Here is a 26,299-nt window from a genome sequence, read left to right as displayed (position 1 = left end):
GTTTTTTTTAAATGCTAGATCTAATCAAATGATCAATTATTATATTATTATAAGTCAAATACAGAAGCCATGTCCGAATTCTGCTACATATGGTTGTGTACGGCGATGTTACACACATACTGTTAGCTAGCAGCTGAGAACCGAAACAGAAAGGTGTTACTTGACAAAAACAGCAAGCAGTGATTTTTTTTTTTTCTGCGTATCTCCACATTAAAACACTAAACAAATGACTGGCTTGCATTGCACATTAACAAATCATGCAGTAGAAACTCCAACATGTGCTCCATCTCCAACAGTAATTTGTATAAAGAAACACACATAGCCTACTGGCCAAGGGATTTGAGCTAGCATCCTGTTGGTCAGACACTGGGTTCTTTTTAAGCTTGAGGTTAAGATGAACCATAAAAAACACAATGTATTGTGTGTGTGTTTAAGGAGGCAGTACAGAATGGCAGGCATTTGAAAGTGCCTTTCTGCAGATGTAATAAATGTTAGATTATATATATTATTATATATAATGACATCCTTTAAACGGGATCAGGGATAATGACAACAGGCAAGTGTAAGCTACACAGTATACTATTATAAAATAGTCATGACATTGCGACATATTCTCCCGCCTAAACTAAATAGATTAGTGTCTCAATAACTTTGTCATTTTCATTCTAAAGGATTGCAGTATCAGTCCTACATAGTCACAGTAATTTAATGTTTTGTCACTTTTACATTTTCAACCAATTAACAGCAAATGTTTAATTTATTGCATTATACAACTGTGTTAAGTTTTATATTTTTCTTATATACTTCACTCATCCTTCACACTTTTGGTACGATTTCCGGATTGGGCTTTAAACTGACCTTTGACCCAGAAATGCATAGGGAGTATGGATGACCACACATACGTACATACATACATACATAAAACCAACAGAACAGTTTGAAAGGCTTTTCTCAGCATTTTTCATTTTTTTGTTGCTTTACAAAACTTTGTATTTTTTTGTCCACTTGACATTGCGTAAAAAAACACTCTGACAAGTTTGTTCCATTGTAAATGAGAATACTTACAGTGCATGGTATTCAACAGTGTGCTTCTTTTTTTGTAGTAAGTGCATGGAAAAAAAGTAAATTACCCTTTTTTAGTTATTTATGAAAATGTTGTCTTTCTCCGGCTCGCTCACAAAAACTGAGTTTATACTGTTTTCAGTCTCGTCCGGGTTCGGAACGGCCCACAGCCCTGAAGAACATCACCACTGTACAGTGAAATGTACACCACCTAGCTCTCTCTCTCTCTCTCTCTCTCTCTCTCTCTCTCTCTCTCTGACACACGCGCACATATACACACACATGCTCAAAATCTCATACATGCTTAAAAGAAAAACAAAACGGACATCCTTGGATACGTAAATGTAAACACACATGTATATTGTACATACACATAAACCTTGACACACACATATGCACACATACCAATAGAGTCATATACACATAGGCTCCCTCAGTCTCACACACACTGGTGTTCTCAAAGGGGGCAGCTGGACTCTAACTGTATTATGTAACAATGTGAGGAAAGAGCGGGAGACATGCAAACAGTTAAAAAAAAAAAGAGAGAGAGAGAACAGAGGTTGTGATTGTTCCTGTTGAAAATCTTTCCAATCCTTCAGAGGACAAAGGCTATTCTCTGTCTCCTCTCTCTTCAACATACACACACTCACATGTAGTATTCCTGTGTGTCTTTGAGTTGTATGTATTGTCTCTCACACGTTTTTGTACACTCATACAGCATTAGTTCTCTCTATTGTGCTTACATACATACACACAGGAACACATATATAAAAATGTTACTGTCTGACCCGTATACACTTTTTCCCTCTGCCACACGCACACACAGACAAATTCAACCACACTCAGCCAAGTGCAGTTGGAGGGGAGTGACAGCCAGTCTCATTTCGGTAATCCACAGATAATAAGAGCGAAGAAAGTTTTGGCACGAATAAGAGAAAAATCATGAAGACAGGAGGTGAAAGAAGTGTTACCAAACAGACCAAAAATAGGTGGTGAGGAGAGGTGGAAGGAGTAAAGAAAAGTCATTAAATGGTTCAGGTTTCTTCGAGTTTGGCATATGGGTATTGTAGTTAACTGACAGCGTTGGAGCTATTTCAGGCACACCGACAGTTGGAGCATTTCAACTTCTCGGATGAGCGTGACATGATTTCGCTTGGCAGAAATTATATAGTTCTTTGATTTAAAAATTCCAATTTGTGCATTTCGTAGCGAGACATTCAATCATGGATTACAACTCTGTTACCTGCACTGTTAATGACAATTGGACGCTAAATATTACGCAATCTTCAGCATTCTGATGAATTTGATCTCTATGTATGCAGATGATGCCGTTAACTTTGTTCATGACCGCAAAAGGGCCAGTCTTTCCTACAAAGCCAAACAGCAGTAACACTTTAGTGTTCATAGTTGAGCTATACTGTAGATTTCATTTGAAGATGCTGTGTGGAGCATTTTAAACATCAGTTTTCAAAATTGTTGTCATAACTAGTTATCAATGAGAATGTGGTGGTTGTGATTAGTAGCATGTTTTACATTGGTGCTGCTGTTTTGTTTTACTTTATATTATTGCTTGTGAACCCTGTTGCTTCCTGTAGCGAAGAGGCTGTTTCTTGTTTTTCACTTTTCTTGTTCACACTGGTGCTCTAGATTCTTTGCATAGGCAGCATAGTTGGAGCTAGCTTCCAGTCTATGACTCTAGTCAAAGAATAATGTACACCCAATACCGCCACACATACTTTGTTATGCTTGTCAGTTTTATTATTATTTATTATATATTAGCACAAGGAGTGTAAAGCATTAATGCTTGCAGGAGAAAATGTGAACCCTTCAAAAATAATTGAATCTGCTCCTGAGTAATGTATGTTTGGCTCTTTAGTTATGTTGTGTCTGCACTGGTCTGGGCAAACGTTCATGTATGTCAGTGGAAATTACAAATGGACCCTATATTTTGTCTGTTTACTGTAAAGATAAATCATGTTGGGTACATATGTTCCCACCAGACTTTCATTTCTTCTACCACTCTGAAGCTTTGACTGTTTGTTGTTGAAGAACATTGTTTTATTTCTGTTTTGTGTCAAAGTAATTATCCCCAAAACCTCCCCCTGTGGCTCCTCACTGTGTAAAATACAGTTTTGATGCGGTGACAGGCTCCTTCATCCTGTGCGTTTATGCCAATTATGCAAATGTATCAAAATTAATGTGGTTCAGAATGTATCATATTAAGTGCTGCACAGAACAGCTTAAATGGCATAAATAGAAGTTATTTCTGATTATTGTGAACCTCAACCCTAATAATATTTAAAATGCATACAGAGTAGCTACTGTTCTTTGACTTTGTAAGAAGACAATGAGCTGAGGTGAGAATGTGTAGTGACACATTGGGCAATGTAGATTTGCAACTCTTCCAGTAGTGAAGAAATGGAAATGAAAAATGGAAAAGGGTCAAATAATGTTTCAAAACGTTGCAGGAAAACGTTCTTCTGTTGGCAACACGATTTTCTCCAGTGCATCTCCATCAACACAGCTGCACAGTTGTTGCAGCAAAAGTTGCTTTTGCTAATAAATCCTTCATAAGAAACCATGTTTCGTTAGCAGAGGAAAACAACTCCTTCCATTCATTCTTTTCCTTGAGATGATTGGATTGAAAAAAAAAACAGTTTGGCAGTTGTGATGACATCATTGTCTTGAACTTGCAATCATGGCACACATTTAGATTTTTTTTTATAATATCACTGTCCTATCGCTGGCCTTATGATGTGCAGAGGTATGTAATATAGAAGTCTTCATGTGAAAGCTGGAAAAAGAGCTAAACTTGACCTTTTCCAGAAAATGACTCTTGGGAATTGAGCAGATTCTTAGCAGCAATATGGACTTCTACAATGGCTACATTGTATAAACTGTTGTTTCAATCTCCTAGTGAGTGTTTATAGCCTTTCTTAAAACAGATGGAATCTGCAAACTGAGCGAGGCAGTTTTTCTATTTTATCATTACAGTTTCACCTCAGATTTCCTCAAATCCCTTGCAAAGTTGTGTAATAAGGCAGATCCCTCTGGCAACACCAGCACTAAATATTTCTATAAACCTTGCATTACAAACTGCTGAAATTACCTCACCAAAATTGCAGGTTTTTATGAATTTGTTTTACGTAAGTCCGAATCAGTTAATGGCTGGTTAAAGTGCCAAGTCAGTGGTTGTTTATGTTGGAAAAACATTGGACTCCCAGCGAGCCTTAATGAGAGTGTCCTTGGTGGTTTCTCTGCATGACTCCAGCCCTTCCATCGAGTGTTATACTGTATGACAGCAGTTCAACCGAGTGTGAATGGGAAGGGGCCATTGTGTGAGCATGCAAGTCACAGTGTGTGTTTGTTCCTGAAGGAGTCTCTGTGTTTAAATAGAATTATTGCAAGCCGGTGGAGTGTGTGTGTGTGTGTGTGTGTGTGTGTGTGTGTTTTGGCCAGTTCCAGTAGATATAACTTTGCACTTCATCACCAGTTATAGTATGTCTGCTGCCTGTGTGTGGCAGAGTGAATGCATGTGGTGTGTATGTCTAGAGATACATCTGTCTGTGTTTTTGTGTGTGTGTGTGTGTGTGTGTGTGTGTGTGTGTGTGTGTGTGTGTGTGTGTGTGTGTGTGTGTGTGTGTGTGTGTGTGTGTGTGTGTGTGTGTGTTACAGGTCTAGCGGGTGGTCGAAAGTGTTGTTATTGTCCTCTGTGTCGTCGTCGTCATTTGCCAGTGGGTTGCGACTGATGACCAGCTCCAGTCTGTCCCCAGCCTCTGTGATCAGAGGCACCGCCAGGCAGCAGTCAAAGTCTCTGGTCCTCACGTGGTTCACCTGGACGTGGACGGAGAGACACAGACAATGGCTGTTTTGGTAAATGGCACTGCTGTTGGTTAACTAGCTAACAAAGAATGCTTAAGGTTAAAGGATAATTCCTGATTGCAACTTATTTTTGTCGTGTTTCTGCACTCTTTCTAGATCTCTTTCACATTGACATAAACAACTTTGTTAAAATTGTGAATTTGAGTATTAATTTGAGTTTAATTTGTATACAAAATACCCTTATTTTAGGGGGCCAACACAAAGATAATTTGGTATTTGAGTAAATGTCTGAAAAGTCAGACCAACAGATATGAACAGATGTTTTTTTTCCTTTGTCATCTTCACTTCTTGCTTATATGGAGATCCTTTTGCCATTAGCAAATGAAACAATTAAACAGAGTTTGGATGACTAACCTAACCTCTCAAGAACATGCCACTGTTAAGTCATAAACCTTTTCCAGCTGCCTTGTCATAACATATGTATAAAAGAGCTTCGAGCTCTACGCTGTTGTCCAAAAATGGATGATATTAAATGGACATTACCTGCAGGATCCTGTCGTAGGGTTTAAGCCCGGCCCGGTCGGCTGGCCCGTCAGGTCTGATCATGTTGACGTAAACTCCTTTCTCCAAGAAGCCGTCTGACACGCTGAAGCCAAAGTCGTCGATCTCCGGGTCCTTTACTACCGTTACCTAGAGGAGGCGACACAAGGATGTAAGGTTGTTCTGGTAAAATTTAATCTTTGAACACAGTTTGGAGCAATCCCAGTTTAATGGTAAGCAGTGGCTGATTTAGAGCAAAGCCGAGTACACGCCCGAAACAATACAGGTGTGTCAGGGCCCTTTGAAGGGAATCTAAACTTAAGTTTGGATATTCAACCAATTATTGAGACTTTATTCCTTTTTAAAGAACATTGACGAACATATTCCTTTTTCTCGAAATTTGAGCAAATACCTAAAATGGACTGTGAGGTTTCTGTATTGTTCTCTTCACATATGTGATTCGTATGAACAGATTTAACAAAGTACAGTATTCACCAATGCTACATACTTTACTGAAGCAGGATAAATGCTTGACAGGCCACTCTAACAAATGACCACTTCTCAATACTGTGTGGTTGCAGGATAAATGCATGCCAGATGTGTTGCTAACATCTATGGATTAACACAAAAAGGCAGTATTATGTGATGTATGAATATTGTATGCTCTTTTAATGAGACACCATTTAGAGACTGTAACAATTTGGCTGATGGCCAATGAGTCCATCAGTAAAAACAGATTTAGCTGACGTTAATGTATTTTCTCCCTATGGAAAACAAATGTGTTTCTCATTTTATCTCTGGGCTGTAACAGAACCTTGTATACGATCATAATTGTAAATCCACAAGAGAGTGAGGACATGAAACCACTAGCATAGCTGTTGCCAAAGGGGGGTTGGCCACTTCACTGTACATTCTTTACTATATTACATAATAAGTAAAACAAATTTGCACAAACTTGTAAAAAGGTAATTGTTATGACTTTTTAAACTTGAACAAACTCAAAGTTGTAAATTAATTTCATAATGTAATAAAATGACCTAATCCAAAATGAGTCTGCCATTTATACAGAAGGCTTGTTGACATGTGACAGTACAAAATCACAGGTAAAAATACATTTCAAAACTAATGATGGCTGACTTTTATTTAGATGCTTTGGTGTCAGATTCCTCTGATTGTTGGTTAGTGTTATTAATTAACACCTGTACTTGTAGAGCTGAGCCAGAAGGCAAAGCTCTCGATCTACCGGTCGATCTTCGTTCCTACCCTCACCTAATGTCATGAAGGCTGGGTAATGACCGAAATAACGAGATCGCGGGTATAAGCGGCCAAAATGTGTTTTCTCAGGCGGGTGGCGTCTCCCTTAGAGATAGGGTTCAAAGCTCAGCCATCTACGAGAGTTGGCTCCTTTGTGTTGAAAGGAGCCAGTTGAGGTGGTTTGGGCATCTAGTAAGGATGCCACCTGGGCGCCTCCCTAGGGAGGTGTTCCAGGCAAGCTGGGAGGAGACCCCGGGGAAAACCCAGGACTCGGTGGAGAGATTATATCTCCTCACTGGCCTGGGAACGCCTTGGGATCCCCCAGTCGGAGCTGGAGGATGTGGCATGGAGAAGGGAAGTTTGGGGTTCACTACTGGAGCTGCTGCCCCCGCGACCTGACCCCGGATAAGCGGTAGATGATGGATGGATGTTCTTGTTGTTGTTCTTTACCCTGCACTGAAGCCCACACTTTACCTAATCCGATCATTTATAATCCAGGTTTTAACCCAGAACAGACATCACATCCTGATAGTCTTCAGAACTCACTTTATGCAGCTCCAAAGGCGTTGGGGACAAAATCCCCTGCATCTCCTCTTTGATCCGACGAGACTCCCACGTCCTTTCTGACACTCTCAATGAGGCCTTTGACTTGGGCTCATGGTGCAGAAGAGAGGATTGGTTATCTTGGTGAATGTGGGCCGCCTGGTGCAGGTGGACCTCATGGTGCAGGTGGGCCTCATGGTTGAAATGGGCCTCCTGGAGCAGGTGCACATCTGGGTGGATTGAAAGGGTTGGTTTTTAAATTAGAATAAAACAGTATTTCAGCAACATGTTTGTTTGTAAAATTTGAGAAACGTTGTACAAGATTTTGGAGTTACTTTCTTTCGTCAGTCCGATATTATAAGATGGGAAGACGACCATTCTTGGCTCTGTCACATCTGCATTTCAATTACCTTGGTGGAGTTGGGCCTCTTCATGCAGGTGGGCCTGTTCGTGCAGATGGGAGCCCTGGTGGAGGTGTGTACCCTGGTGGAGCAGGTTTCCATGGTGCAGGAGTGAATTTCTCCGCAGTGGGCTCATCCTGCTGTGGCTCAGGATGGTCTCAGCTGGAGGCTTGTTGACACCTTCGACACCCAGACTGATAGCTGTTCCCGTCATGATGGATGCCTGCATACAGCAAAACATACACACTTAAACGTCAGCTATAACCGTTAATTTGTGAGTTATACTGATGGCAAAAAAGCCAGTAGCCTACATCATCCATCTATGTAATTCTGTGGGGATGTTACCAACGGGTGAAATTCGACATGGGACCGCCATTAACCCCTTCATCAAATATACATCCAGCTTCAATTTGCCTTTGTATATAAATGGGTAAGAGTTGTATCCATGTTTGATGCTAATGCTAACAGGCCATTTTTACCAACAGTTCATTTGTTTGTGGCTTTGGAGTTATAAAGAATGCTAATGACTTTATGAGTTTAGTTTGGAGGTGGATGCTTGCATGCTAACTGACCTCTATCTCTCTGAGTAGCTCTGATTGGCCGCAGGTCTCCAGGTCCTCAAGCGCCTGACACCAGAAACTGTCATCGGGGTCCAACAGAATACCGTCTGGTTGTTGGCCAATAAATCTGTCACACACAGAAACACAAATGAATTAAAGGAAGCTGATTTGAAAACAAGTTAGCGGCAGAGTCACTGGTTACTTGCTGGTAAAAAGCCAATAAACAAAATCGACATAAATGTGTGGACGAACATTTTTGGGTTGAATCTTCGTAGATCGGCCTCTTGGTAAACTGCTTTTTCTCTAAAACATGAAACTTTTATGTACCTTAAAACTGTAAGCTAACCTGACCAATCAAGAGTCATTGTAATGTACTGTGGAATTGAGTCTGCACATCAAGGCAGAAATGAACGGAGTGGCATCATCAGCAAAGCCGATGTGAAGACAGAGCAGTGTCAGTACAGGTCACGGCTATTTGTTCTGGTTAAATGCAACATGAGTAATCTTTTAACACTGAATGTCCTCGGCTGACAAGATTAATTCACTTTCACTGTGCAGCTGATATTTTTCTTGCCTCATCTGTCCTCTCCATCTCTCTACCCCCATTAGTGTTATATAACCCCAGCGAATGTTGCTATCCTCACAAGGCTTAACCTCCTGACTCCTGACTGTACACACAGAGACACAAACACACACATACTACTCATTCAGTCTCACTGGCCCCCATGACTCAACATAAACTCAATGTCCACTCCACCACAACCACTGTGTGAAATTATGCTAGCCCCCTTTTTATGTTTTACTATTTAATGGACTAAACAATACATTGATTAATATGAAACACAATCAATGGATTATTTGATCAGGAAATAATTGTTAGTTTCAAAATATAGTCATTTCAGAGATCTATTAGAGCTAAAGTGCTTAAAAGGACCATACCAGTATTTCTGTAAATTGTAGCCAATTTACTTAATCTTTAGATTACAGCTAACTATGCAACTAGCAAATATTTTCATTGTTGATTATTCTGTCGATTACTTTCTTTAAAAAAATCAGCAAAAATCAATGCAAACTTAATTTTCAATGTGATGGATTCGACACATTTAACTCATTGGCCATTACATTTTCATGCTGCACAAGAATGAACGAATATTCTGCTGGGATTGAACGAACAGATCTAAAATTGCTTTACCATGCAGTCAAAAATGGTCAACAAAAGTACAAGGGATACCTGATTGGTAGTTAAAAAGATAAAACTTAGTTCAGTCCTACCCAGGTGGTTTGTCCCATTCATCCTCACTGAAGCCTCCGTCACTGAAAGGGTAGTTCTTCCGGCGTCCAGGAGGAGGTGTGGTGCTGCGCTGCTGCTTGGCACTACGCCACTCATGGGGGTGGAGGGCGATACCAGCTGCCTGGTGGTTGTAAGTACCTGCAGAAGGAGTGAACAAACTATTTGAAGTGCTCATTTATGGATTATAAGTAAAACCATTTGCAAACACAAATGGTGTAGAAACTACAAGAGTTTATTGTTATTACTGCAATTTATTATGTCCCAACAAACTTTTTCAAGAGCTACTGTAAATATGTAAATATGTAAAACTGTAAAACCATTTTCACCATCTACATGTGTTAATCTAAAGTTTACCCTGGCTGCCATAGCCGGCGTCCATCCCTGAGCCATCCCATGACTCCATGGCAGAGTCTACGCTGGGTATGGTTGTGGAGTAAAGCTCTGAAAGCTTATTGGTCTGTTGGCTGTCCGTCAAATCATCCTCCTCGGGGTCACTGACTTCATTCTCTGTTGTGTCCTCTGCCTCTGCTGCCTTGCTGTCCTCTACATCTTGGATAGAACAAGTGGGAATAAGGTTAATCCAATAAAAGCATCACCAAACAACAACAACAACAACAACAACAAGGCAAATGTTGAAAAATATGAAATAATATTTTCCCATTTTCTAAACCGACTACAAGCATTTAGTAATGACACACTGTCTTCAGGTCAGACGCTTGATGCAGAATTTAACTAAATAAGTTCCATTTTGTTTCATCCCAACTTTATTGGTCAATGTTACAATGAATAGTATAATTAATAATTCATACTTACTGTCAAGCTGCTTTTTTATCTTGAGGGTGACCGTCTCTCCAGCCATCTGCAGCAGGTGGATAGCTTCACTCAGGGGCTTGCCTTTCAAACTGACGCTGTTGATAGCCAGGATCCGATCACCTACATGAATAGCTCCTGTCCTGGACACACATTAAAACATCACACATTCACACATGGGTAAGAGGACAAACCCAGAGGCATGCAAAGTAATGCAAAATTATGCTACACACACATGAAAAGGTTACTATGAGACATTAGCTTAAGATAAGACAAAGTTAACTACGCTACTGGTATATATTAGCTCCAAGTGGGATAACAAAAGTAAACAAGCAGACACATTCTGCATTTTGGAATTTGCCCTTTTGAAATTGTAGAGAAAGAAAAAATACTGCAAATACTTAAGGTCACAACAAGGTGACTCTGTAATGAATATTACCAGCTCCCTTTAATCCCACTATCACTGGCCACTGTATGAAACCTGGTGTGAAATGTGATAAGCGCATCTCACACACGCTCATGGACTCACATATCACATGTACATGCTTAAAACATACTATATATATATATATATATATATATATATATATATATATATATATATATATATATATATATATATATACTGTATATATATATATACTGTATATATGCACATGGGATTAAAGCCAGAAAGATTTGTATTTCTGAGAATATTTTCTGGATTTATATCTTACATTTCTAGTTACCTAAGCTGATTTAACAAAATCAAAGCTCACAATGAGCTCAAAGAAAAACTGGGTTGGTGTGAACGTTTTCCATGAGCCACACAGAAGCAGACATGTTGATGTATTCCTGCACTTCCATTTCACGCTGAGCCAAGTGTATTTATAGAGTGCTTTTAGCCAACAAGTCTGAGTTAAAGTGCTTTATCGACAACTGTTTAGGTCAGGAAATAGAACAATTACATCACAAACTCAAATAAACGGGGTCACAGAGTTTGTGTGTATGCAAGTGTGGCAGGGTAAGTGGTAAGCTGCCTCCATTGGTGTGATTTAGTGGAATAAAGTGTGAGCCAGTTATAAAAACTGACATTTTACTGTGAAATACGTGTTGTGTGGTGGACTGGATATAAGCTGAATTAACCAGTGGATGTCTATGACTCAGGGAAACCATTGTGCCATATACTGTTCAGTTGCTGTGGACACTAGCTACCATCCTATTACTCCACCGCTTCATGTTTCTCATTAACTCATCATTATCTTATCTCTCACATGGCACCTCCTGCACACTCAGCTGCTGGTGGGGAATCCCTCTATTTATTGCCCAAGGCGTCTTCTGTTATTTCTCCTAATAAGGTTTTTACCGCACAGCTTGGGAGGCCTAAATAAGGCAATATAACTTGATTCTGTCTTCTGCCCTGATCTCACTGTCTGGGCAGTCTATGAAGTCTAATGTCTATAGTGACGTGTAGACAGGGAAAGCTTAGTCTTTGGCTGGTAGAGTGTGCACCGGTATCAATTTTGCAAGGCGTCACTAATGAGGCGACATTTAGTGCAATTATGGAAAAAATATCAGGAGGATACATCTCCTACTGTCTCAGAGGGCGACGCAGGTTCTGACTCTTGTCATCTCACTGACTACTGCAACTCCCTACTGGCTGGACTACCTTCATGTGCATTCCAACCTCTACAGCTCATCCAGAATGCAGCAGCCTGACTGGTCTTTAACCCAAACTACACCGCTCCTCCGCTCCCTTCACTGGCTACCAGTGGCGGCCCAAATCTGCTTCCAGACTTTCGTGCTGGTCGACCGTGCTGTGAATGGATCAGGCCCTTCCTACATCCAGGCCATGGTAAAACTATACAGCCCAGCTCGCTCACTTTGCTCTGCATCAGTCAATCGGCTCGCTGCTCCCTCACTGCGAGTGGGACTCAGATTCCCCTCAAACAAAACGGCTTGTTTGCTATCCTGGCTCCAAAATGGTGGAACGAGCTCTCCATTGATGTCAGCACAGCAGACTTCACACCTTCCGTTGCAGACTGAAAACCCACCTGTTTCGACAGCATCTTTGCCAATAATAATAAATAATAATAAAATAATTATAGTTTTTATTCTATCAAGAACAAAGAAGGAAAAACACTGTGTTCATAAATACCTGTGTCTGTTTGGATACGCCTTTGATTTGTATTTCAAAGCAACTATTGGGTTTATCTAACAATGCTCTGTGGAACAGACTTCTTAGAATACGTGACCAAATTTAATTACAATTTTGTTTTTGGGAACCCCAGTTGGTCGCGCACTATGTGGCTTTATACAGACATGCTTTTCTAGATTAAACAAATGAATAAATACACAGTTAAATGTAGCTATACAGCTTACAAAAAAGCCTTTGAGTTCGAAGAAAATATGCCGTAAATGTGAAAACTACCAGATAATGAGATGACACAGTGAAACAGGATACTGTGGAAAGATGCGACTAAATTGAATAAAGTAAAACTTTGTTTGTGCGATTTGACAGTGTTCCTTTTTGGCAGTCAAAGCAAAAGAACATTGTGTACACTCACATGACATCTTGTGCACGCACAGTGGAGCTGCAGGTGAGTCGTTTCATGTTGTGTAAGATGCAGACTTAGACTGTCAGTGAATTAAGACACATTCTGGTTCATCACCAATGCTGGAGATAATCAAAGTGTTGTAGTGAAGTTATTGGTATGTTTGATGCTGTGAATGACGACGAGGCACACGAATATAAAAAGCACATGTTTTGATTTCAAACCGCAAAAACATGTTTATCATCCATTGAGGCAGAACTTTATTGATTCACATTTGTTTAACAGTGAGAATGAGTTTTAAATGGAGACGGATGACGACAGTGTTAGTTAGTGCTATTGCCAAAGACGTCACATGGTACCAGATCAAATGACCATATACTGTATATTACAGAAGCAGTTTTTTGTAGTCTTATTGTATTTTATTTTGTATTCGTTGGCTTTTACACTGAAGCAATATTGAAATATGTGAAAAAAGAACAAAAATCTCAAGCTGCAGTGTTTTTCCTAAAGCACCAAAACTCTAACTGGTAACTGTGTTTGTGTGTGTGTGTGTGTGTGTGTGTGTGTGTGTGTCTGTGTGTGTGTGTGTGTGTCTGTGTGTGTGTGTGTGTGTGTGTGAGCATGTACCTCTCGGCCAGGCCTCTCTTGGTCAGGCCTGATATAGTGATTGGGTCAAAGGGCTCCTCGGTGCCTGAGATGGTGATACCCAGAGGGCCTCCGTACCTCTTCAGCTCCACTGTGTAGATGATGCTGCCTGACGTCTCCTGCTCATCTGATACACACACACACACACACACACACGTTATTATCCAAATGTTTCAACTCCAATAAGTGCCTGATGCACACACACAGTAAAACCTCTTGGGGATACTGCATCACGTTATCTCTTCATGTGAAACACACACACACACACACACACACACACACACACACACACACACACACATGCACGCACACACACACACCTATTCCAGAAGTAGGTCGAACTGTTCTCAAGACAACACTGGTGAAGGTAGAGACAGTTTCCATGGTAACCAGGGGAAAGACTGCCTTGTCATCATGTAGCATGAACACATAATCTCTGCAGTCTGCGTGTGCACGTGATCGTCATAATCTAGTAAGATTACACAATCCCTTCCGGTATTCGTGTGTTCCCGTTTTGTTTTTTACATCACATCAAAACAGTGGAAGAAGGCGACGTGTCTTTGCAACAACATGGAGGCGTTCATTTAATTAACCCGTCAAATCCACCATGCGGCTGTAACATCAGCAGGGCGAGACTAAGGTAGAAAGCAGGTTTAGCTGCTTTAAAACTCACAGTAAACATTAGACTCACACATAATCTTCCGACACATGTTCTTACTATATCCCATACATTGCTTTATTAAAGTAACTTAACTTGTATTGTTCCACCTTGGATAGACCTTTTTGTTTATACACTGTTTCCCCACTGGGATCAATTAAGATGCATTTTACAGCACATGACCATTTTGAAACTGTATCAGGAGTCCAGAGTTGCGGACAACAGCACCACCTGGTGGTCAAACAGTGTTAGTGCATCTCCTGTCACTGAAGCTCAGTGTGAGACTAAACTGACATTATTGTTTGTACAGTAAGAGGTCAGCGTCAACAAGTAGAACAAAACATTTCCAGGGTTAAAAAACAAAACATTTGACCAGAGCAGCTCAAACAAGTTTTTATTTTGGTGGTGGAATTGGCTAATTTACTGACACAATAAGCATGAATGAAATGGTTTTTTTTTGTGAGTTACTACTTTTTACAGACACGCAATTACACTAAACCAAAGTGATCGAAAAAAACTGTAATCAAATAAAACATTAGTTTCAGCTCCGGCCCTCACATAGTGGTTATTATGTTTACTGAACGTATGCACATGCACACATGTACCTGAGTTGTCTTCATCTTTCCGTATCTTTAGTTTGACCAGCTCCTCACACTGCTGCAGGATCTGCTCTGCGTCGTCTTTGGAACAGTTCTCCAGTCTGATGTTGTCGATGGCCAACAGCTTGTCACCCGGCTCCAGTGTTCCTGTTCTGCAGCGCAGGAAGAGACGGAGGCAGAAAACAAAAAGGTGGAACCAGGAATCACTTCTGTCATCACGGCTGTCCTACAGCATCCTTTGTCACACTTCTGACAAAACTGCACTCAACATGTACTTAGCAAGCATAACGTACATAATGTGTGACACATTACAGAGTACTACAGAGTAGACTAATACATTAGAAGAGAGTAAAACACGTGTTGCACCTGCAGAAGAATACAATATAATAAAGTGTGTAAGTTGTACCTGTGGGCCATGCTGCCCTTCTTGATGTCTGAAATGATGAGGGGCTCTCCGGGCTTCTTACTGACTGTGGATGGAGATGACATCACACTCAGCAGCAGCAACATCCACAAAGTCAATATATATAAATGTATATAAAGTATATAACGTCGCTGTCAAACAGGACTTCTACAAAACAAAACATTATAATGACAATAAAAAAATAATATTTGTAAAGGTAACAAGAAACCTTCAATGAACAACGAATAGTGCTGCACAAAATACTTACGTAACAATAACATTTATTGCATTATCAAGTTTTTATTTATTTTAAATGAAACTAAAACTCTGCACAAGCACTTTTAGCATCAGTGTTTTCTTTAAAGCAGGTTTTGTTTGTGCTATATTCTGTTTACTCTTGCAGTTCTGTGTGTTTTCAGACGGCAAAGAACTGTTACACTCTGCACACGTCTCGCTTGTACTCTTCTCAGAAGAAAGGTTGGTCAGTGTGTTGCCATGTTGGAGTCAGCTGTGCACGCTTCCTCTCAGAAGATGGCACCATTGCACCGTCACTGACTCTGAACCTGCAGCCTCAGACTGTTGTTCATACAAAAGCATCTGGAACTGAAAATGTGTCCGACACCAATCAACGTGTGTTCATTTGAAGCCATTTTAATTCTGATGTAGACGAAAGCTCTCCATCAGTTTCCTCTAGATTTACACGTTTATATTAAGCTGTTGGGATGATCTTCTACAATCTGTCCACACACATTTCATTTTGAGTGGTCGGCCTGGTGTCTTTCATTTCAATTCACTGAGCTTCCCTGCAGGCTACAGTTAGCATGAGAAATATGTGTGTGTGTGTGTGTGTGTGTGTGTGTGTGTGTGTGTGTGTGTGTGTGTGTGTGTGTGTGTGTGTGTGTGTGTGCGTGCTTGTGTGAATGTCACAAGACCAACCTGCACTTTTTCAAACATTCTGCAAAACAAAAAATAGATCATATGAAAAATGTTTGGCATGTGTGTGTGTGCATGTGTGTGTGTGTCCCTACCACTGATGGTGATCCCCAGCTCCACTCCTCTTTTCTTCGGCAGTTTGACGTGGAACGTACCACTGCTCGGCACCACCGACTCTGTATTACAAACACATGCATAAAAGCCATTATTATTATAATGGAGCAACAAATAAGTCTTTTCACGCCGCTTAACATTTGTAATTACGAGGCTTTTAGCTCTTGCTCTTATCGCCTCTGAATTGCTCTTTCTTCGGGGCAAACAGTGACTTCCAATCCTCACAGTTTGCCTGCATGAGTCATGATGCTAATTCCAGCAGTAACAACATCCAGGACGAGTTAAAGACGTGAGCAGAGCGACTTCTCTCCAGGATCCTTCAGCCTGTAGAGAAGCTCGTATCCTTCAAACACGATGAGCACGTTCATTAACCGTCCATCAGCTGGACTTCCTTTTGTGTCGAAGAGATTTCATTTCATGAGCAGCGTGTTTGTTCAGAGCTGTCTGACTTATTAGAGTCACAGTGTTAAATATTACGCCTGGGATTTGGCTGAGTCCACTTTTGGGTAATTCTAATTTCTCTCTGTTTATAGGATGAATGCTAACTTCATAATTACTTGCCGGCTATGTTAACGCATTACATGATGCAACATTAGGAAAGACACCAGAAAAGACACAGAGCTAGTCAAATGAAATTAAAATATTTTCAAAGTGTGTGACGGCCTCAGAGGTGGCTGTCCTGTCCTTCCCAGGCTGTGTGCTTCACCTGTGTTTCAGGAGGTTGATTGGTGGAGCTGAGACCTCGTCATCTCCTCGTCACTGATGCAGTACACCCGAGCAGGCTGGGCTCAGGATATAAAGCAGACCTGCAAGATCTTCTCGCTCTCTTCCCTCTGGCCTGCTGCCTTCTGCTTGTATTGTGCTTGTGCTTTGTGGATCATTTACTTAAATTAAACCATATAGAAAAGTTATTTGATTTTGTGGTCTCCCTCCTCTCGAGCCAGGTTGTGACAAGTGTAATCATAAAGTAAAAATGTAGATTTCAACAAACTATAAAGTTAGGAAAAACATAGTTTGTGTCTCCTTAAACAAAAATAGTGCTGAAGTGTAATATTGTAAAGGATGGATGTATATTATTTTCTGAACTATTTACTTATTGTGAAAAAGAACTGTGAAACTGATTTGGCAATTTATTTCCTAGTGCACATGCCTCATCCTAAAGATCTGTGTGCACACTGTGAGCCTTTCTTAAACTCTCCTGTTTCATTTGGTTTGCATTATCCTGTTTGAGGAGGTTTTTCTACATTTTTATTTGCCTCATGCAAGCACACGTGCACGTGCACGCGCACGCAGGTGACACGATGGTTTCTATTCCACGGATGTACAGGTGCTGGACACACGGCAAGAGTTGCTGCAGTGCAACAGAACAAATAGGGAAGAAGAAGAAGACTGCTAGCAAGTAAACATGGATATAAAGTTTAAATAATAAGCTTTTCAAATGTTTCATGAGGAAGGAAATGCATACATCACATTTACTAGAGCTGTAGGAGACACACAATGCGATTTGGTGAGTAAAACTAAAATCTGTAAAAATAACTTTAATGTAGCTTTAACAAAACAACAAGATGAAGCCACGTTTTCTCGTTCACAGAAAAGTAAGTAAGGAAAATTAAGGAAAAGCACCTGTTTGATCTGCTCCTGCAGATCAAACACATTAAATGTTAGAAATACATTTTTTTTTATGGATGGTCTTGGATTGTCACAACCTTGGTCTGTGTATGAGCTCACAAAGCTATGCAATGCAGTTGGAGAGTTCAACACAGAAGTAAAGGAGGGCATCAGTGTGCTTGCTACATGTTCCTGGGGTTAACAGCATGTAGACGTGCAGTGAACACTTGTGATTACTGTGCACTGATGCTGTCTGTGCAAATATTTCCTTATGAAGAATGGACCGTGTATAACAGCTGCTCTGTGCTCTTTCATTTTACTTTTATGTACGTCTATGTGTTGCCCCGGGAAGCGGTATCCCATAGTTGACATGAGCTGTGATAAAGCTGCGCTGTAACAGTAGTAAGGCAGCTGGTTATAATATCTCATGGTGTAATAATACCACAAACAGAAACATGAGGATGTGGGATTTTGTTGTGTTAACTTCACAAACCTGCTACATCGAATTCAATGTCCAATGAGACCTTATTGGTCAGCGCCGCGTCTCGGAGCAGCTGATTGGCTTCCTCCAGGGTTCCATCTTCTGTGGGAATTCCATTGATTGACAGGAGGCGGTCTCCAACCTGCAGCAGGCCACACCTACGACAGAAGATACCATCATGGTGTCACAAAGGTTGGATGAATGTGAGGCTTGTGAGAAATGATCTTTACATTTGTATTTCTTGTGAGGTTTTGTTAAAGGAAGCACTTTTTCTGGTTGGACTGAGATCGGGCAACATTTTGGGTTTAAATTAGAGGCATGTTTTAGAGCAACTTCACACATGCACTGCAACCCTGACATCTGGAGGAGTTGCATGTGAGAATGCAAATGTCCGAATCATTCGGACCGGACACTAAACCAACTGGCAGCTCACGAGTAAAAAGTCTGTGTAATGTCCGAGCCCGTGTGTGAGGAGCCGGTCGTTGTCCAGAGAACTCACGGCGAGCGAGTGTTGATGATGTTTCTATGAGGCTGCCGCAAAACCGGGAGAAACAAACATACAAGTGTGAAGAAGAGGGTCATTCACATGAAGACGGAAAGGACGCCGAAATCACGAGACAAGTTCAAGGAATGGGAAGATACTCTGTTATTTATGAAATAAAAAATTCACAAATATCATAAATCAAAGTGTGTTTGTTTTGTTTCAAGCAGAACATATTCGTATATGTTCTCGGCTGATGGTCTAATTGTTTTTCCTTGTAATGGCATTTTCTTTGTAATGGTTCTTGTTAATTAAATTCACATTTACTGGTTTGTCTGATGTCTTCGTCCATAAACAAGCAACACTTTCTGTAATTGCTTGGCTTAATTAAATATGCAAGTAGCACTACAGCGGTGCTACGTTGGCGTTTATGCCTTTTCGCTGCACTCGTAGTTCAAACTATTATAAACCTAACCCAACTATTCACTAACCCTAACCCTAATCCTAACCCTAACCCTATCAACTTTGACCTTGCCGGATGAGAAGCTCGTTGTCTGTGTGTCACAACGCCACTTAAATCATTCCAGTGAACACAGTTATGTAACGAACCTTCACTGCTAATATGAATTATTGGGGAGAAAGTGGACGATGTGACTCTAACCGCAGTTACTTTCTTTTCCTTCTGAATGGCTTCAGGGTCAAAAGTCATGACTGATTTAGAATTGGTGCGCTCCACTAAAATTAGAGCCATGTTATAAATTTCTACTAAATGATTACAGTGGTTATCCCTTTCTGCCCCGAGGAGACTTCTCATGGGAGAAAGTGAAGACTAAGTGATCTGTCTCACTTTAAAGGCCTCGCCTTCATGCAGTTAGTGCCCTTTGGATTTGCAGGCCACTTAGGATTGTCCATTGTTTGAATGTCACACACACACACACACACACACACACACACACACACACACACACACACACACACACACACACACACACACACACACACACACACACACACTTGATATATCCTCCATTAAGCCATGAGTGGGTGCACTGTATTAATATACAGTCAGACATCTTCATTATGATCTACTGAGTATTAAATGGCCAGTCAAGACAAATCATCTCACTGCTCTCTTCACTTCTTACCTCTGTTCCTCCGTCTCGTCTTCACATTTATTCTTAATAATATTGCACTTAAGCTGTGCATTGGTAGAATACAATTTGTATACTCATTGGAACAATATCTGCAGCCGATTCGTAATTGGACATTAAACATATTTAACCCTTTAACACCTAAGCCTAAGAAGACTCAACATTTTCGCATGGATTTTTCAGTTTATTTTGACTATAAAAAGGTCAGAAAATGTCCTGTGAGTAAGTGCTTCTGCCAATTTTCCAAATATACCTGGAACCTTCCATATCTGGCAGTCATTTACAATTTATTGCATGTTATGAGAGTGTAATAACAGTTTAAAATGAAGAGAAACACAAAAGCGGAATTTGAGTTTAGTGGTTTAGTGAACAAAAAACACTGCAATTGTACATGAATAAGAGATTTAACATGTTACATTTGAAGTTTGAAATGCATACAACTATTTCCAGTAAAAGTTTTGAGTCTTTTACTCTTACATCTGCAAAAACAGGCCATAAAATGGAAAATATGTCCAGGCGTTTTTCCCCACACAGGGTAATTCTCTCCTCTCTCAGTGTCCCTTCACATGCAGAGGTCTTGGTGGTACTGCCAGTGACTGTTCCTGTTGCTCCTGTTTTCTCTGGGTCACTCATATGAAGATTAGATCTAATGGCCATGAACTGTCCTGTACAGTCTGGGGACATGACAGTGGCAGGGGATGACACATGGAAAATGGTTTGCTTACACCAAAAGTTGCTCATCTTTCTGCAGGTTCAACACTGACATGTACAGCAACATGCCTGTGGACTTCTTAATTTCCTCTGGAGTTATTTCAGTCCAGATGAACTTTCTCCTTCTCTCCAGGCTTTTCGCTGCATTCTTGTTTGTGTATTCACAGAGGAGTTTGAAAACTGCAGCATCAAAGTCGGAATAAATGTCACCTGGTGCTGGGTTTCCCATATCAAGAGGTGGTTGGACACCTGGGGTCCATCATCGGGCTCTGCCTCAGTCTGCCATCTTGTGGTGTGATGTGGTGAGGACGTCTGTGTCTGACAGCATCACCAGATCATCCAGCATCCCCATAGCTCCCTCTACAGGCCTGAATGTGATCTCTGGTGACACCTCGTGATCTCTGGTGACACCTCTTCCTCTCCAGCTAAAGCCTGCACACAGCCTCTGCTAGGATGCAGGCTACTTGAAGAAGACGCGCACATTTACGCATATAAAGTACAATTACACACCTAGTACAACCTTACAGACTTGGTACACTGTTCTAAACAAGTCACCACGCAATACAAGTGTTGATTTACATACCGTCTTGCTTCCATTTGAATTAAATCTCCGGCTGTTTTCCGGCTCTATTTCTCCGCGGTGTGGTCTGTGTCTCTCCAGCGCTGTGTGTGTATTTGCTCAGAACAAAGGCGCTGTTTCGCGGGCTTCCGGGAGGGCCGTAAGTGAAGTTACCGTAATGAATGAATATATGCTGTAAAGCGCAGAGTCTCATCTTTCAGAAATTACGGTACGGTACATAATTACGGTAATCCAAAGTTTTGCTTGCAAAATGTGTCGTCGCCGACACATTCACTGCTGTTTGATCATTTTATTGCTTTTCTTTAAACTTCATCAGCATGTGACCTCCTATCTTCAGTCCAAAGTCTCTATAGCAGTTTCACAGTTTGTGCTCCACCTCACTGATGCCTCCTGGTGGTTTCCGGATAACACAGAAAATACTGGCAGTTGTAATTAGACTGCAGATGATCTCGCCGGTCACCGCTGCACAAGACTTATGTTATTAAAGACTATAAACTGTGGTTTAGAGTAATTCAGGGTGCTGTGAAGAGAAGAGGTTTATTTGGTTTTGTGCCGTCAAGCGGAAAGGAAGGTGCTTATCGATTCCTCCAGCGTGGGCGAGGCAAAGCTAACTAATTAGTGCTGTTAGCGTGGGCACTAATGGAGAAGGGAGTGTGGCCTTGGGGTGCAGAAACACACCCAGCACTTAGAGAAGCTTTTAATACGAAGGAAACATCAATCAGTCGACACACACACAATGCAGACACAACGGAGAACTCATGCAGAGAAAGTAAAATGAAGTTGTGAGCACACAAACTGGGATCGTGAACACACCACACACACACACACACACACACACAAAGCTAAGCTGCTATAATGCAGTAAATTCAACATTTTCAATTTGTAGAATTCATCTGAATGTCGTAAGTTATTGACAACTTTGCAGTTTAAAGAAAATGTAAAAAAAATGTTAAGTTGTAGTAAAAAAGTACATGTTCGTATATTGTTTTTCCCCGTTTCTTTATGTGTTGGGTGTTTTCTTTTTCCCAATCGAGGGTCTAAGGACAGATGATTTCGTACAGATTGTAAATCCCCTAAAGGCAAATTTGTGATTGTTGATATTAGGTTATATGAATAACATTAACTTGACCTAAATATTTGCAGTTTTGCGTCTAGAAGGCCAAATGCTCTGTGTCATCACACAGCAGACACATTTGTTAATTCATGCACGAACGCAAATTTTTGTCCTCACCTCTCTGCAGAGCTGTCGGGCTCTATGAATCGGATAAGCGGGGGTGCGGACAGCGTTTCCGTGGCGAATATTCCTCCCTGCAGCTGGACACCGAAGCCGTTGAGTGGGTCACCAGTTAAGACGACTTCACTGGTCTCTACATGAACCACCTGACCACCCGGACCCACTGAACTGGACGCCAGAGACACTAAACACACACGCAAGAGTTTTTGATTATTAATTTCCGTACAGAAAACTGACTTCATAGTACAGACAGGACGAGATATGGAGCTTACAGGAGCTTTTGTGCTCTTTCTTCCTCTGCCGTCGTTTGAGCAGCGAGTTTCGTGGACTCATGGGAACTGAAGGCCTCGGCAGGGTGCTGGAGCTCTGGCTGCTGGGGCCCGATGTAGTCGTCGAGCCGGGAGAGAAATTGACAGATACCAGAGCTGCACAAATGGAGAGAGAAAAGAAGATGACTATAGCCGAGCTGAAATAATAAATGAGTTGTTCTCTAAGGGGTTCAGCTCATTAATTCAATATTATGTAAAGCAGTTACTGCAGTAGAGTTCAGCGGCCATTCGTGATGTGTTTCTACCATTATACAATGTCTTGGATAAACTGGCAACGTGGTTGAATCTGAACCTTTGCTTCACTGTGAGAACGTCTTTGCACGTTGTCAATCCATCTCCATTACTATGTTAACAGAACGGATGAAAAACTACATAGGAAGAAGTTTCTTACACTTGCAGTAGTCGAGGCTGTTGATGGTGTTGTTATTTGAGGCGGTCCACGACTTGTTGAGGGTGGCGCTTGTGTTGCAGAGGCTGGAGTTGGAAGGGTGACAGTAGTTCACACAGGGGTCCCAGGAGTGGGGGTGGTCCGATTTCTGAACCTTCACTGGAACACACAATAATGATTTTGTTACTTGTGAGTGTTTCGACTGACCTCTGACATTCATTCCCTAGAAGCTCACCCCTAACCCTGAATGGGTGTTAACACTTCTAACTTTAACCTTAACATGTATAACAGCCAGATATTATAACTTTAAAAGGTGCCCTTAGGTTTTCACCAAAACGTGGTGTCTGTCCTTGACATCCACCAAACAAGTTGAATGAGTTCCCAATCCTGCATTGCTTCGCCTAAATTAATGTTTGCTAGCTTGTAATCTTCTTCATCTTTGGACCATTAATATGTTTTGTCATACTGCCACGAACTGTCGATCAGTGGATTAGCATGAAACCAGTGGAAACTGTGTTAATCATAATATCATAATTAGTGAGCTTTAGCCACACTTGTTAGCTTAAAGAGCTAGACTCAGTCTTTGTAGTAAGCTAAGTAAGCCGGTAGCTTCATATTTACTGTAGCCTACAGAAATAAGTGATGTCAATTTTGTCATCTAACTCTCGGCAGAAAAGCTAACTTTTGTTTTAAGTGAAACATGTGATCATATCTCTGCCTTCTACTCACATGTTAAGTCAACGGCAACCAACTAAGTTATCTTAGTATTAGCTAAGTGATGCGGCACTTTGAGGCTCTGTGTCTGCTTTGATACAGACATGGTCCTGTTCCATCTCCTTTAATAAAACACACCTGACCTCATTAGAACAGGAGTATTGATAATCCTCAGAGTTTTGCAGATTGTTCAGCGCTTCAACATGTGTAGCAATGGAGTCACTACGCTAGCTAAATATGCTACGTTACGTTATCCAAGGAACACTTCTTCAGGTCTTGCTAACATCCCTTTGTATGATCTAATTATTCAAGGTGTGTTCTTACTTATTTCCCAAAAATCTCTAAGAAAAGGGAAGACACCTGTAGCATTAACTTTCTCCGACACCAGTTCAGGAATAATGTAATTAGAGATTATAGGTGTATCAAACACCTGCCAGCATTTTAGAAAAATACCAACTGGGGATCTGTCATTCATTAGCATTTCATGTGTAATCATCTCGTTTTGTTGTCCGTTAATTAGACTAACAACGCAGCAACTACAGAATGCCAGCCTGATGAAGCAAATTAAAACTGGTAAAAAGTGACTTTTTCTCAGATGTCTCAGAGAACATCTTCTGGGGAAACTCCCACTGAGAGCATCAGAATACAATCAAGGCTAATGTCTGACAACCTACACGGCTTCAAGTGTAATTCCTCACCACACGCACTCTGAAGTTGATCCTAAGCTGCCCTGTGCTGCCAGATCCATCCAGCAGTGCTTTTGTTTCCTCGACATGCAAGGTCCACACAAGGTGAAGCAAATTGGGTGTGGACACACACTTTTGTCTAGACCCACCAACCCCAATCTATGCTGCACAAACACACTGAAACACAATCAAAGTCACACACACACACACACACACACACACACACACACACACACACAGCAAAACCTTTAATCAGAGTGTCTATTAATAAAGCAGTGGCAGGCTGGCCGCAAGGTCTTCTGCAAGGCCATCAGTATCCTAATGAGCTGTGCTTCCCAACACACACACACACACACACACACACACACACACACACACACACACACACTTACACACATATACACACACAGGAGGTCACAATCATGATTAGACGAAGGAAATAATGAATTTTGCTTTGTAGAGACAAATTAAAGAGATGCAAGATGAGATGGTGACCTTTCAAGTGTGTGTGTGTGTGTGTGTGTGTGTGTGTGTGTGTGTGTGTGTGTGATGTCGGTTAACGTGTAGCGTCTAGTACTTTCTTAAAATGAACTTCAACATAGATTAGAATAGATTGAAACAAGGAAAAATGAGACAAGAGTAGATAAAAGGGGGATGAGAGGAGACGGAGGAAGAGAGGGAGGAGATGAAACAAAAAGGAGTAACGGAGGAGAGGAAATGAGGAGAGGAGGTGTCGGGCTGTAAGCAGCATCTGACAGCATGCAAGAGAGGTGTAATGACTTTAATTAAATAGCATCCTGCCTTTACACTCCCGTCACATTCATCCATCACTTCTCTTTAACTTACTCTCTTCCTGCGGTATCATGCTGAGATCAATCTCCTGCACCACTGAAGTTCTGTAGAAGTGGAGCTTTAAGTTTATTTGTGTCTAGAATGTCTCTTCTCTAAATCAATCTCTCTCTCTCAACCTCTCACACGTCTCTAATCAGGCAAAGACAAATGCAACATTAGGAAACACCCACACACATTCCCCACCAACCTGGGATGAACGTGTGTGTGTGCTCATGTGTTATTAAGAGAAAGAGATTCATTTACATTTGTCTGACTTAACACTGGCAGCTTCATCCCAGGTCTGTGTGAATGGTGTGTACATGTATGTGTGTGTGCACACTTGTCATACTTAAACCCCTCAGCTGTGAGGCATTAACCTGGGATAATCAGCGTTTCCCCTATAAATCCACTGGCACTAATTCTCCCGCAAATGAAAAGCCGACACTTGGCTACGGGTGAAGAAACACTCCTTCAGCTAATTAAGCACAAAGTGACTGTCGCAGCCAAAATGTTTCTCAATCTGTGCAGGAGAGGGCGGCGGGTAGAAAGACACGATAGGTTTTATTCTCTCTGATCAGCTAAATGTGTGTAGAGGGAATTAAATGGGTCAAAATCTTTGTTGCTGTTTTTACTCTGCTCTACTTTTGGCTCCACGTTGATCTGAAAGACTGCGAAGGATGTGGTGTCTCTTTGGTACAGTTACAACCAGAGCTTTCTAAAGTTAACGCACCATCCCTCATTCTACTTCAATACTAAGAACTCTGACCAGTCATCGTAGTGATCGTCTACTAGAACATGTTGAGTGTTTGGTGAAAAAGCTAAACAGATAATAAATAAAAACAGCATTTGCATTTTCGGACGTTTAGAAGTTCTCCGTTTCAAGTGAAATGAAATGGAATTATTTTATCTATTTTGTCACGGTAGCGAAAAGGTGAG

At 41.1% G+C, this 26,299-nt stretch overlaps 1 protein-coding gene across 2 annotated transcripts in view; it reads right to left on the bottom strand.

The window, feature by feature from the left end:
• Positions 1-3,728: 3,728 nt before the first annotated feature.
• The window catches only part of grip2b (glutamate receptor interacting protein 2b), a 144,200-nt gene continuing 121,629 nt past the window's right edge, over positions 3,729-26,299 (bottom strand). For both annotated transcript variants that reach the window (XM_029431356.1, XM_029431357.1), the window contains exons 10-25: positions 23,136-23,291; positions 22,688-22,840; positions 22,413-22,599; positions 18,271-18,416; positions 16,151-16,231; positions 15,126-15,189; positions 14,726-14,871; positions 13,445-13,589; positions 10,287-10,426; positions 9,828-10,022; positions 9,455-9,611; positions 8,195-8,309; positions 7,632-7,845; positions 7,225-7,451; positions 5,428-5,574; positions 3,729-4,896 (exon numbers count right to left, since the gene is read on the bottom strand). In XM_029431356.1, coding sequence (XP_029287216.1) covers positions 4,732-4,896; positions 5,428-5,574; positions 7,225-7,451; positions 7,632-7,845; positions 8,195-8,309; positions 9,455-9,611; positions 9,828-10,022; positions 10,287-10,426; positions 13,445-13,589; positions 14,726-14,871; positions 15,126-15,189; positions 16,151-16,231; positions 18,271-18,416; positions 22,413-22,599; positions 22,688-22,840; positions 23,136-23,291 — 2,438 coding nt within the window. In that variant the 3' untranslated portion in view covers positions 3,729-4,731. The remainder of the gene's footprint in view (positions 4,897-5,427; positions 5,575-7,224; positions 7,452-7,631; positions 7,846-8,194; positions 8,310-9,454; positions 9,612-9,827; positions 10,023-10,286; positions 10,427-13,444; positions 13,590-14,725; positions 14,872-15,125; positions 15,190-16,150; positions 16,232-18,270; positions 18,417-22,412; positions 22,600-22,687; positions 22,841-23,135; positions 23,292-26,299) is intronic.

This window comes from Cottoperca gobio, chromosome 5, assembly GCF_900634415.1.
Source record: "Cottoperca gobio chromosome 5, fCotGob3.1, whole genome shotgun sequence".
NCBI classification, from domain to species: domain Eukaryota; kingdom Metazoa; phylum Chordata; class Actinopteri; order Perciformes; family Bovichtidae; genus Cottoperca; species Cottoperca gobio.
Note: the sequence above shows the minus strand (reverse complement) of the source record. Positions and strands in the feature narration are given on the sequence as shown.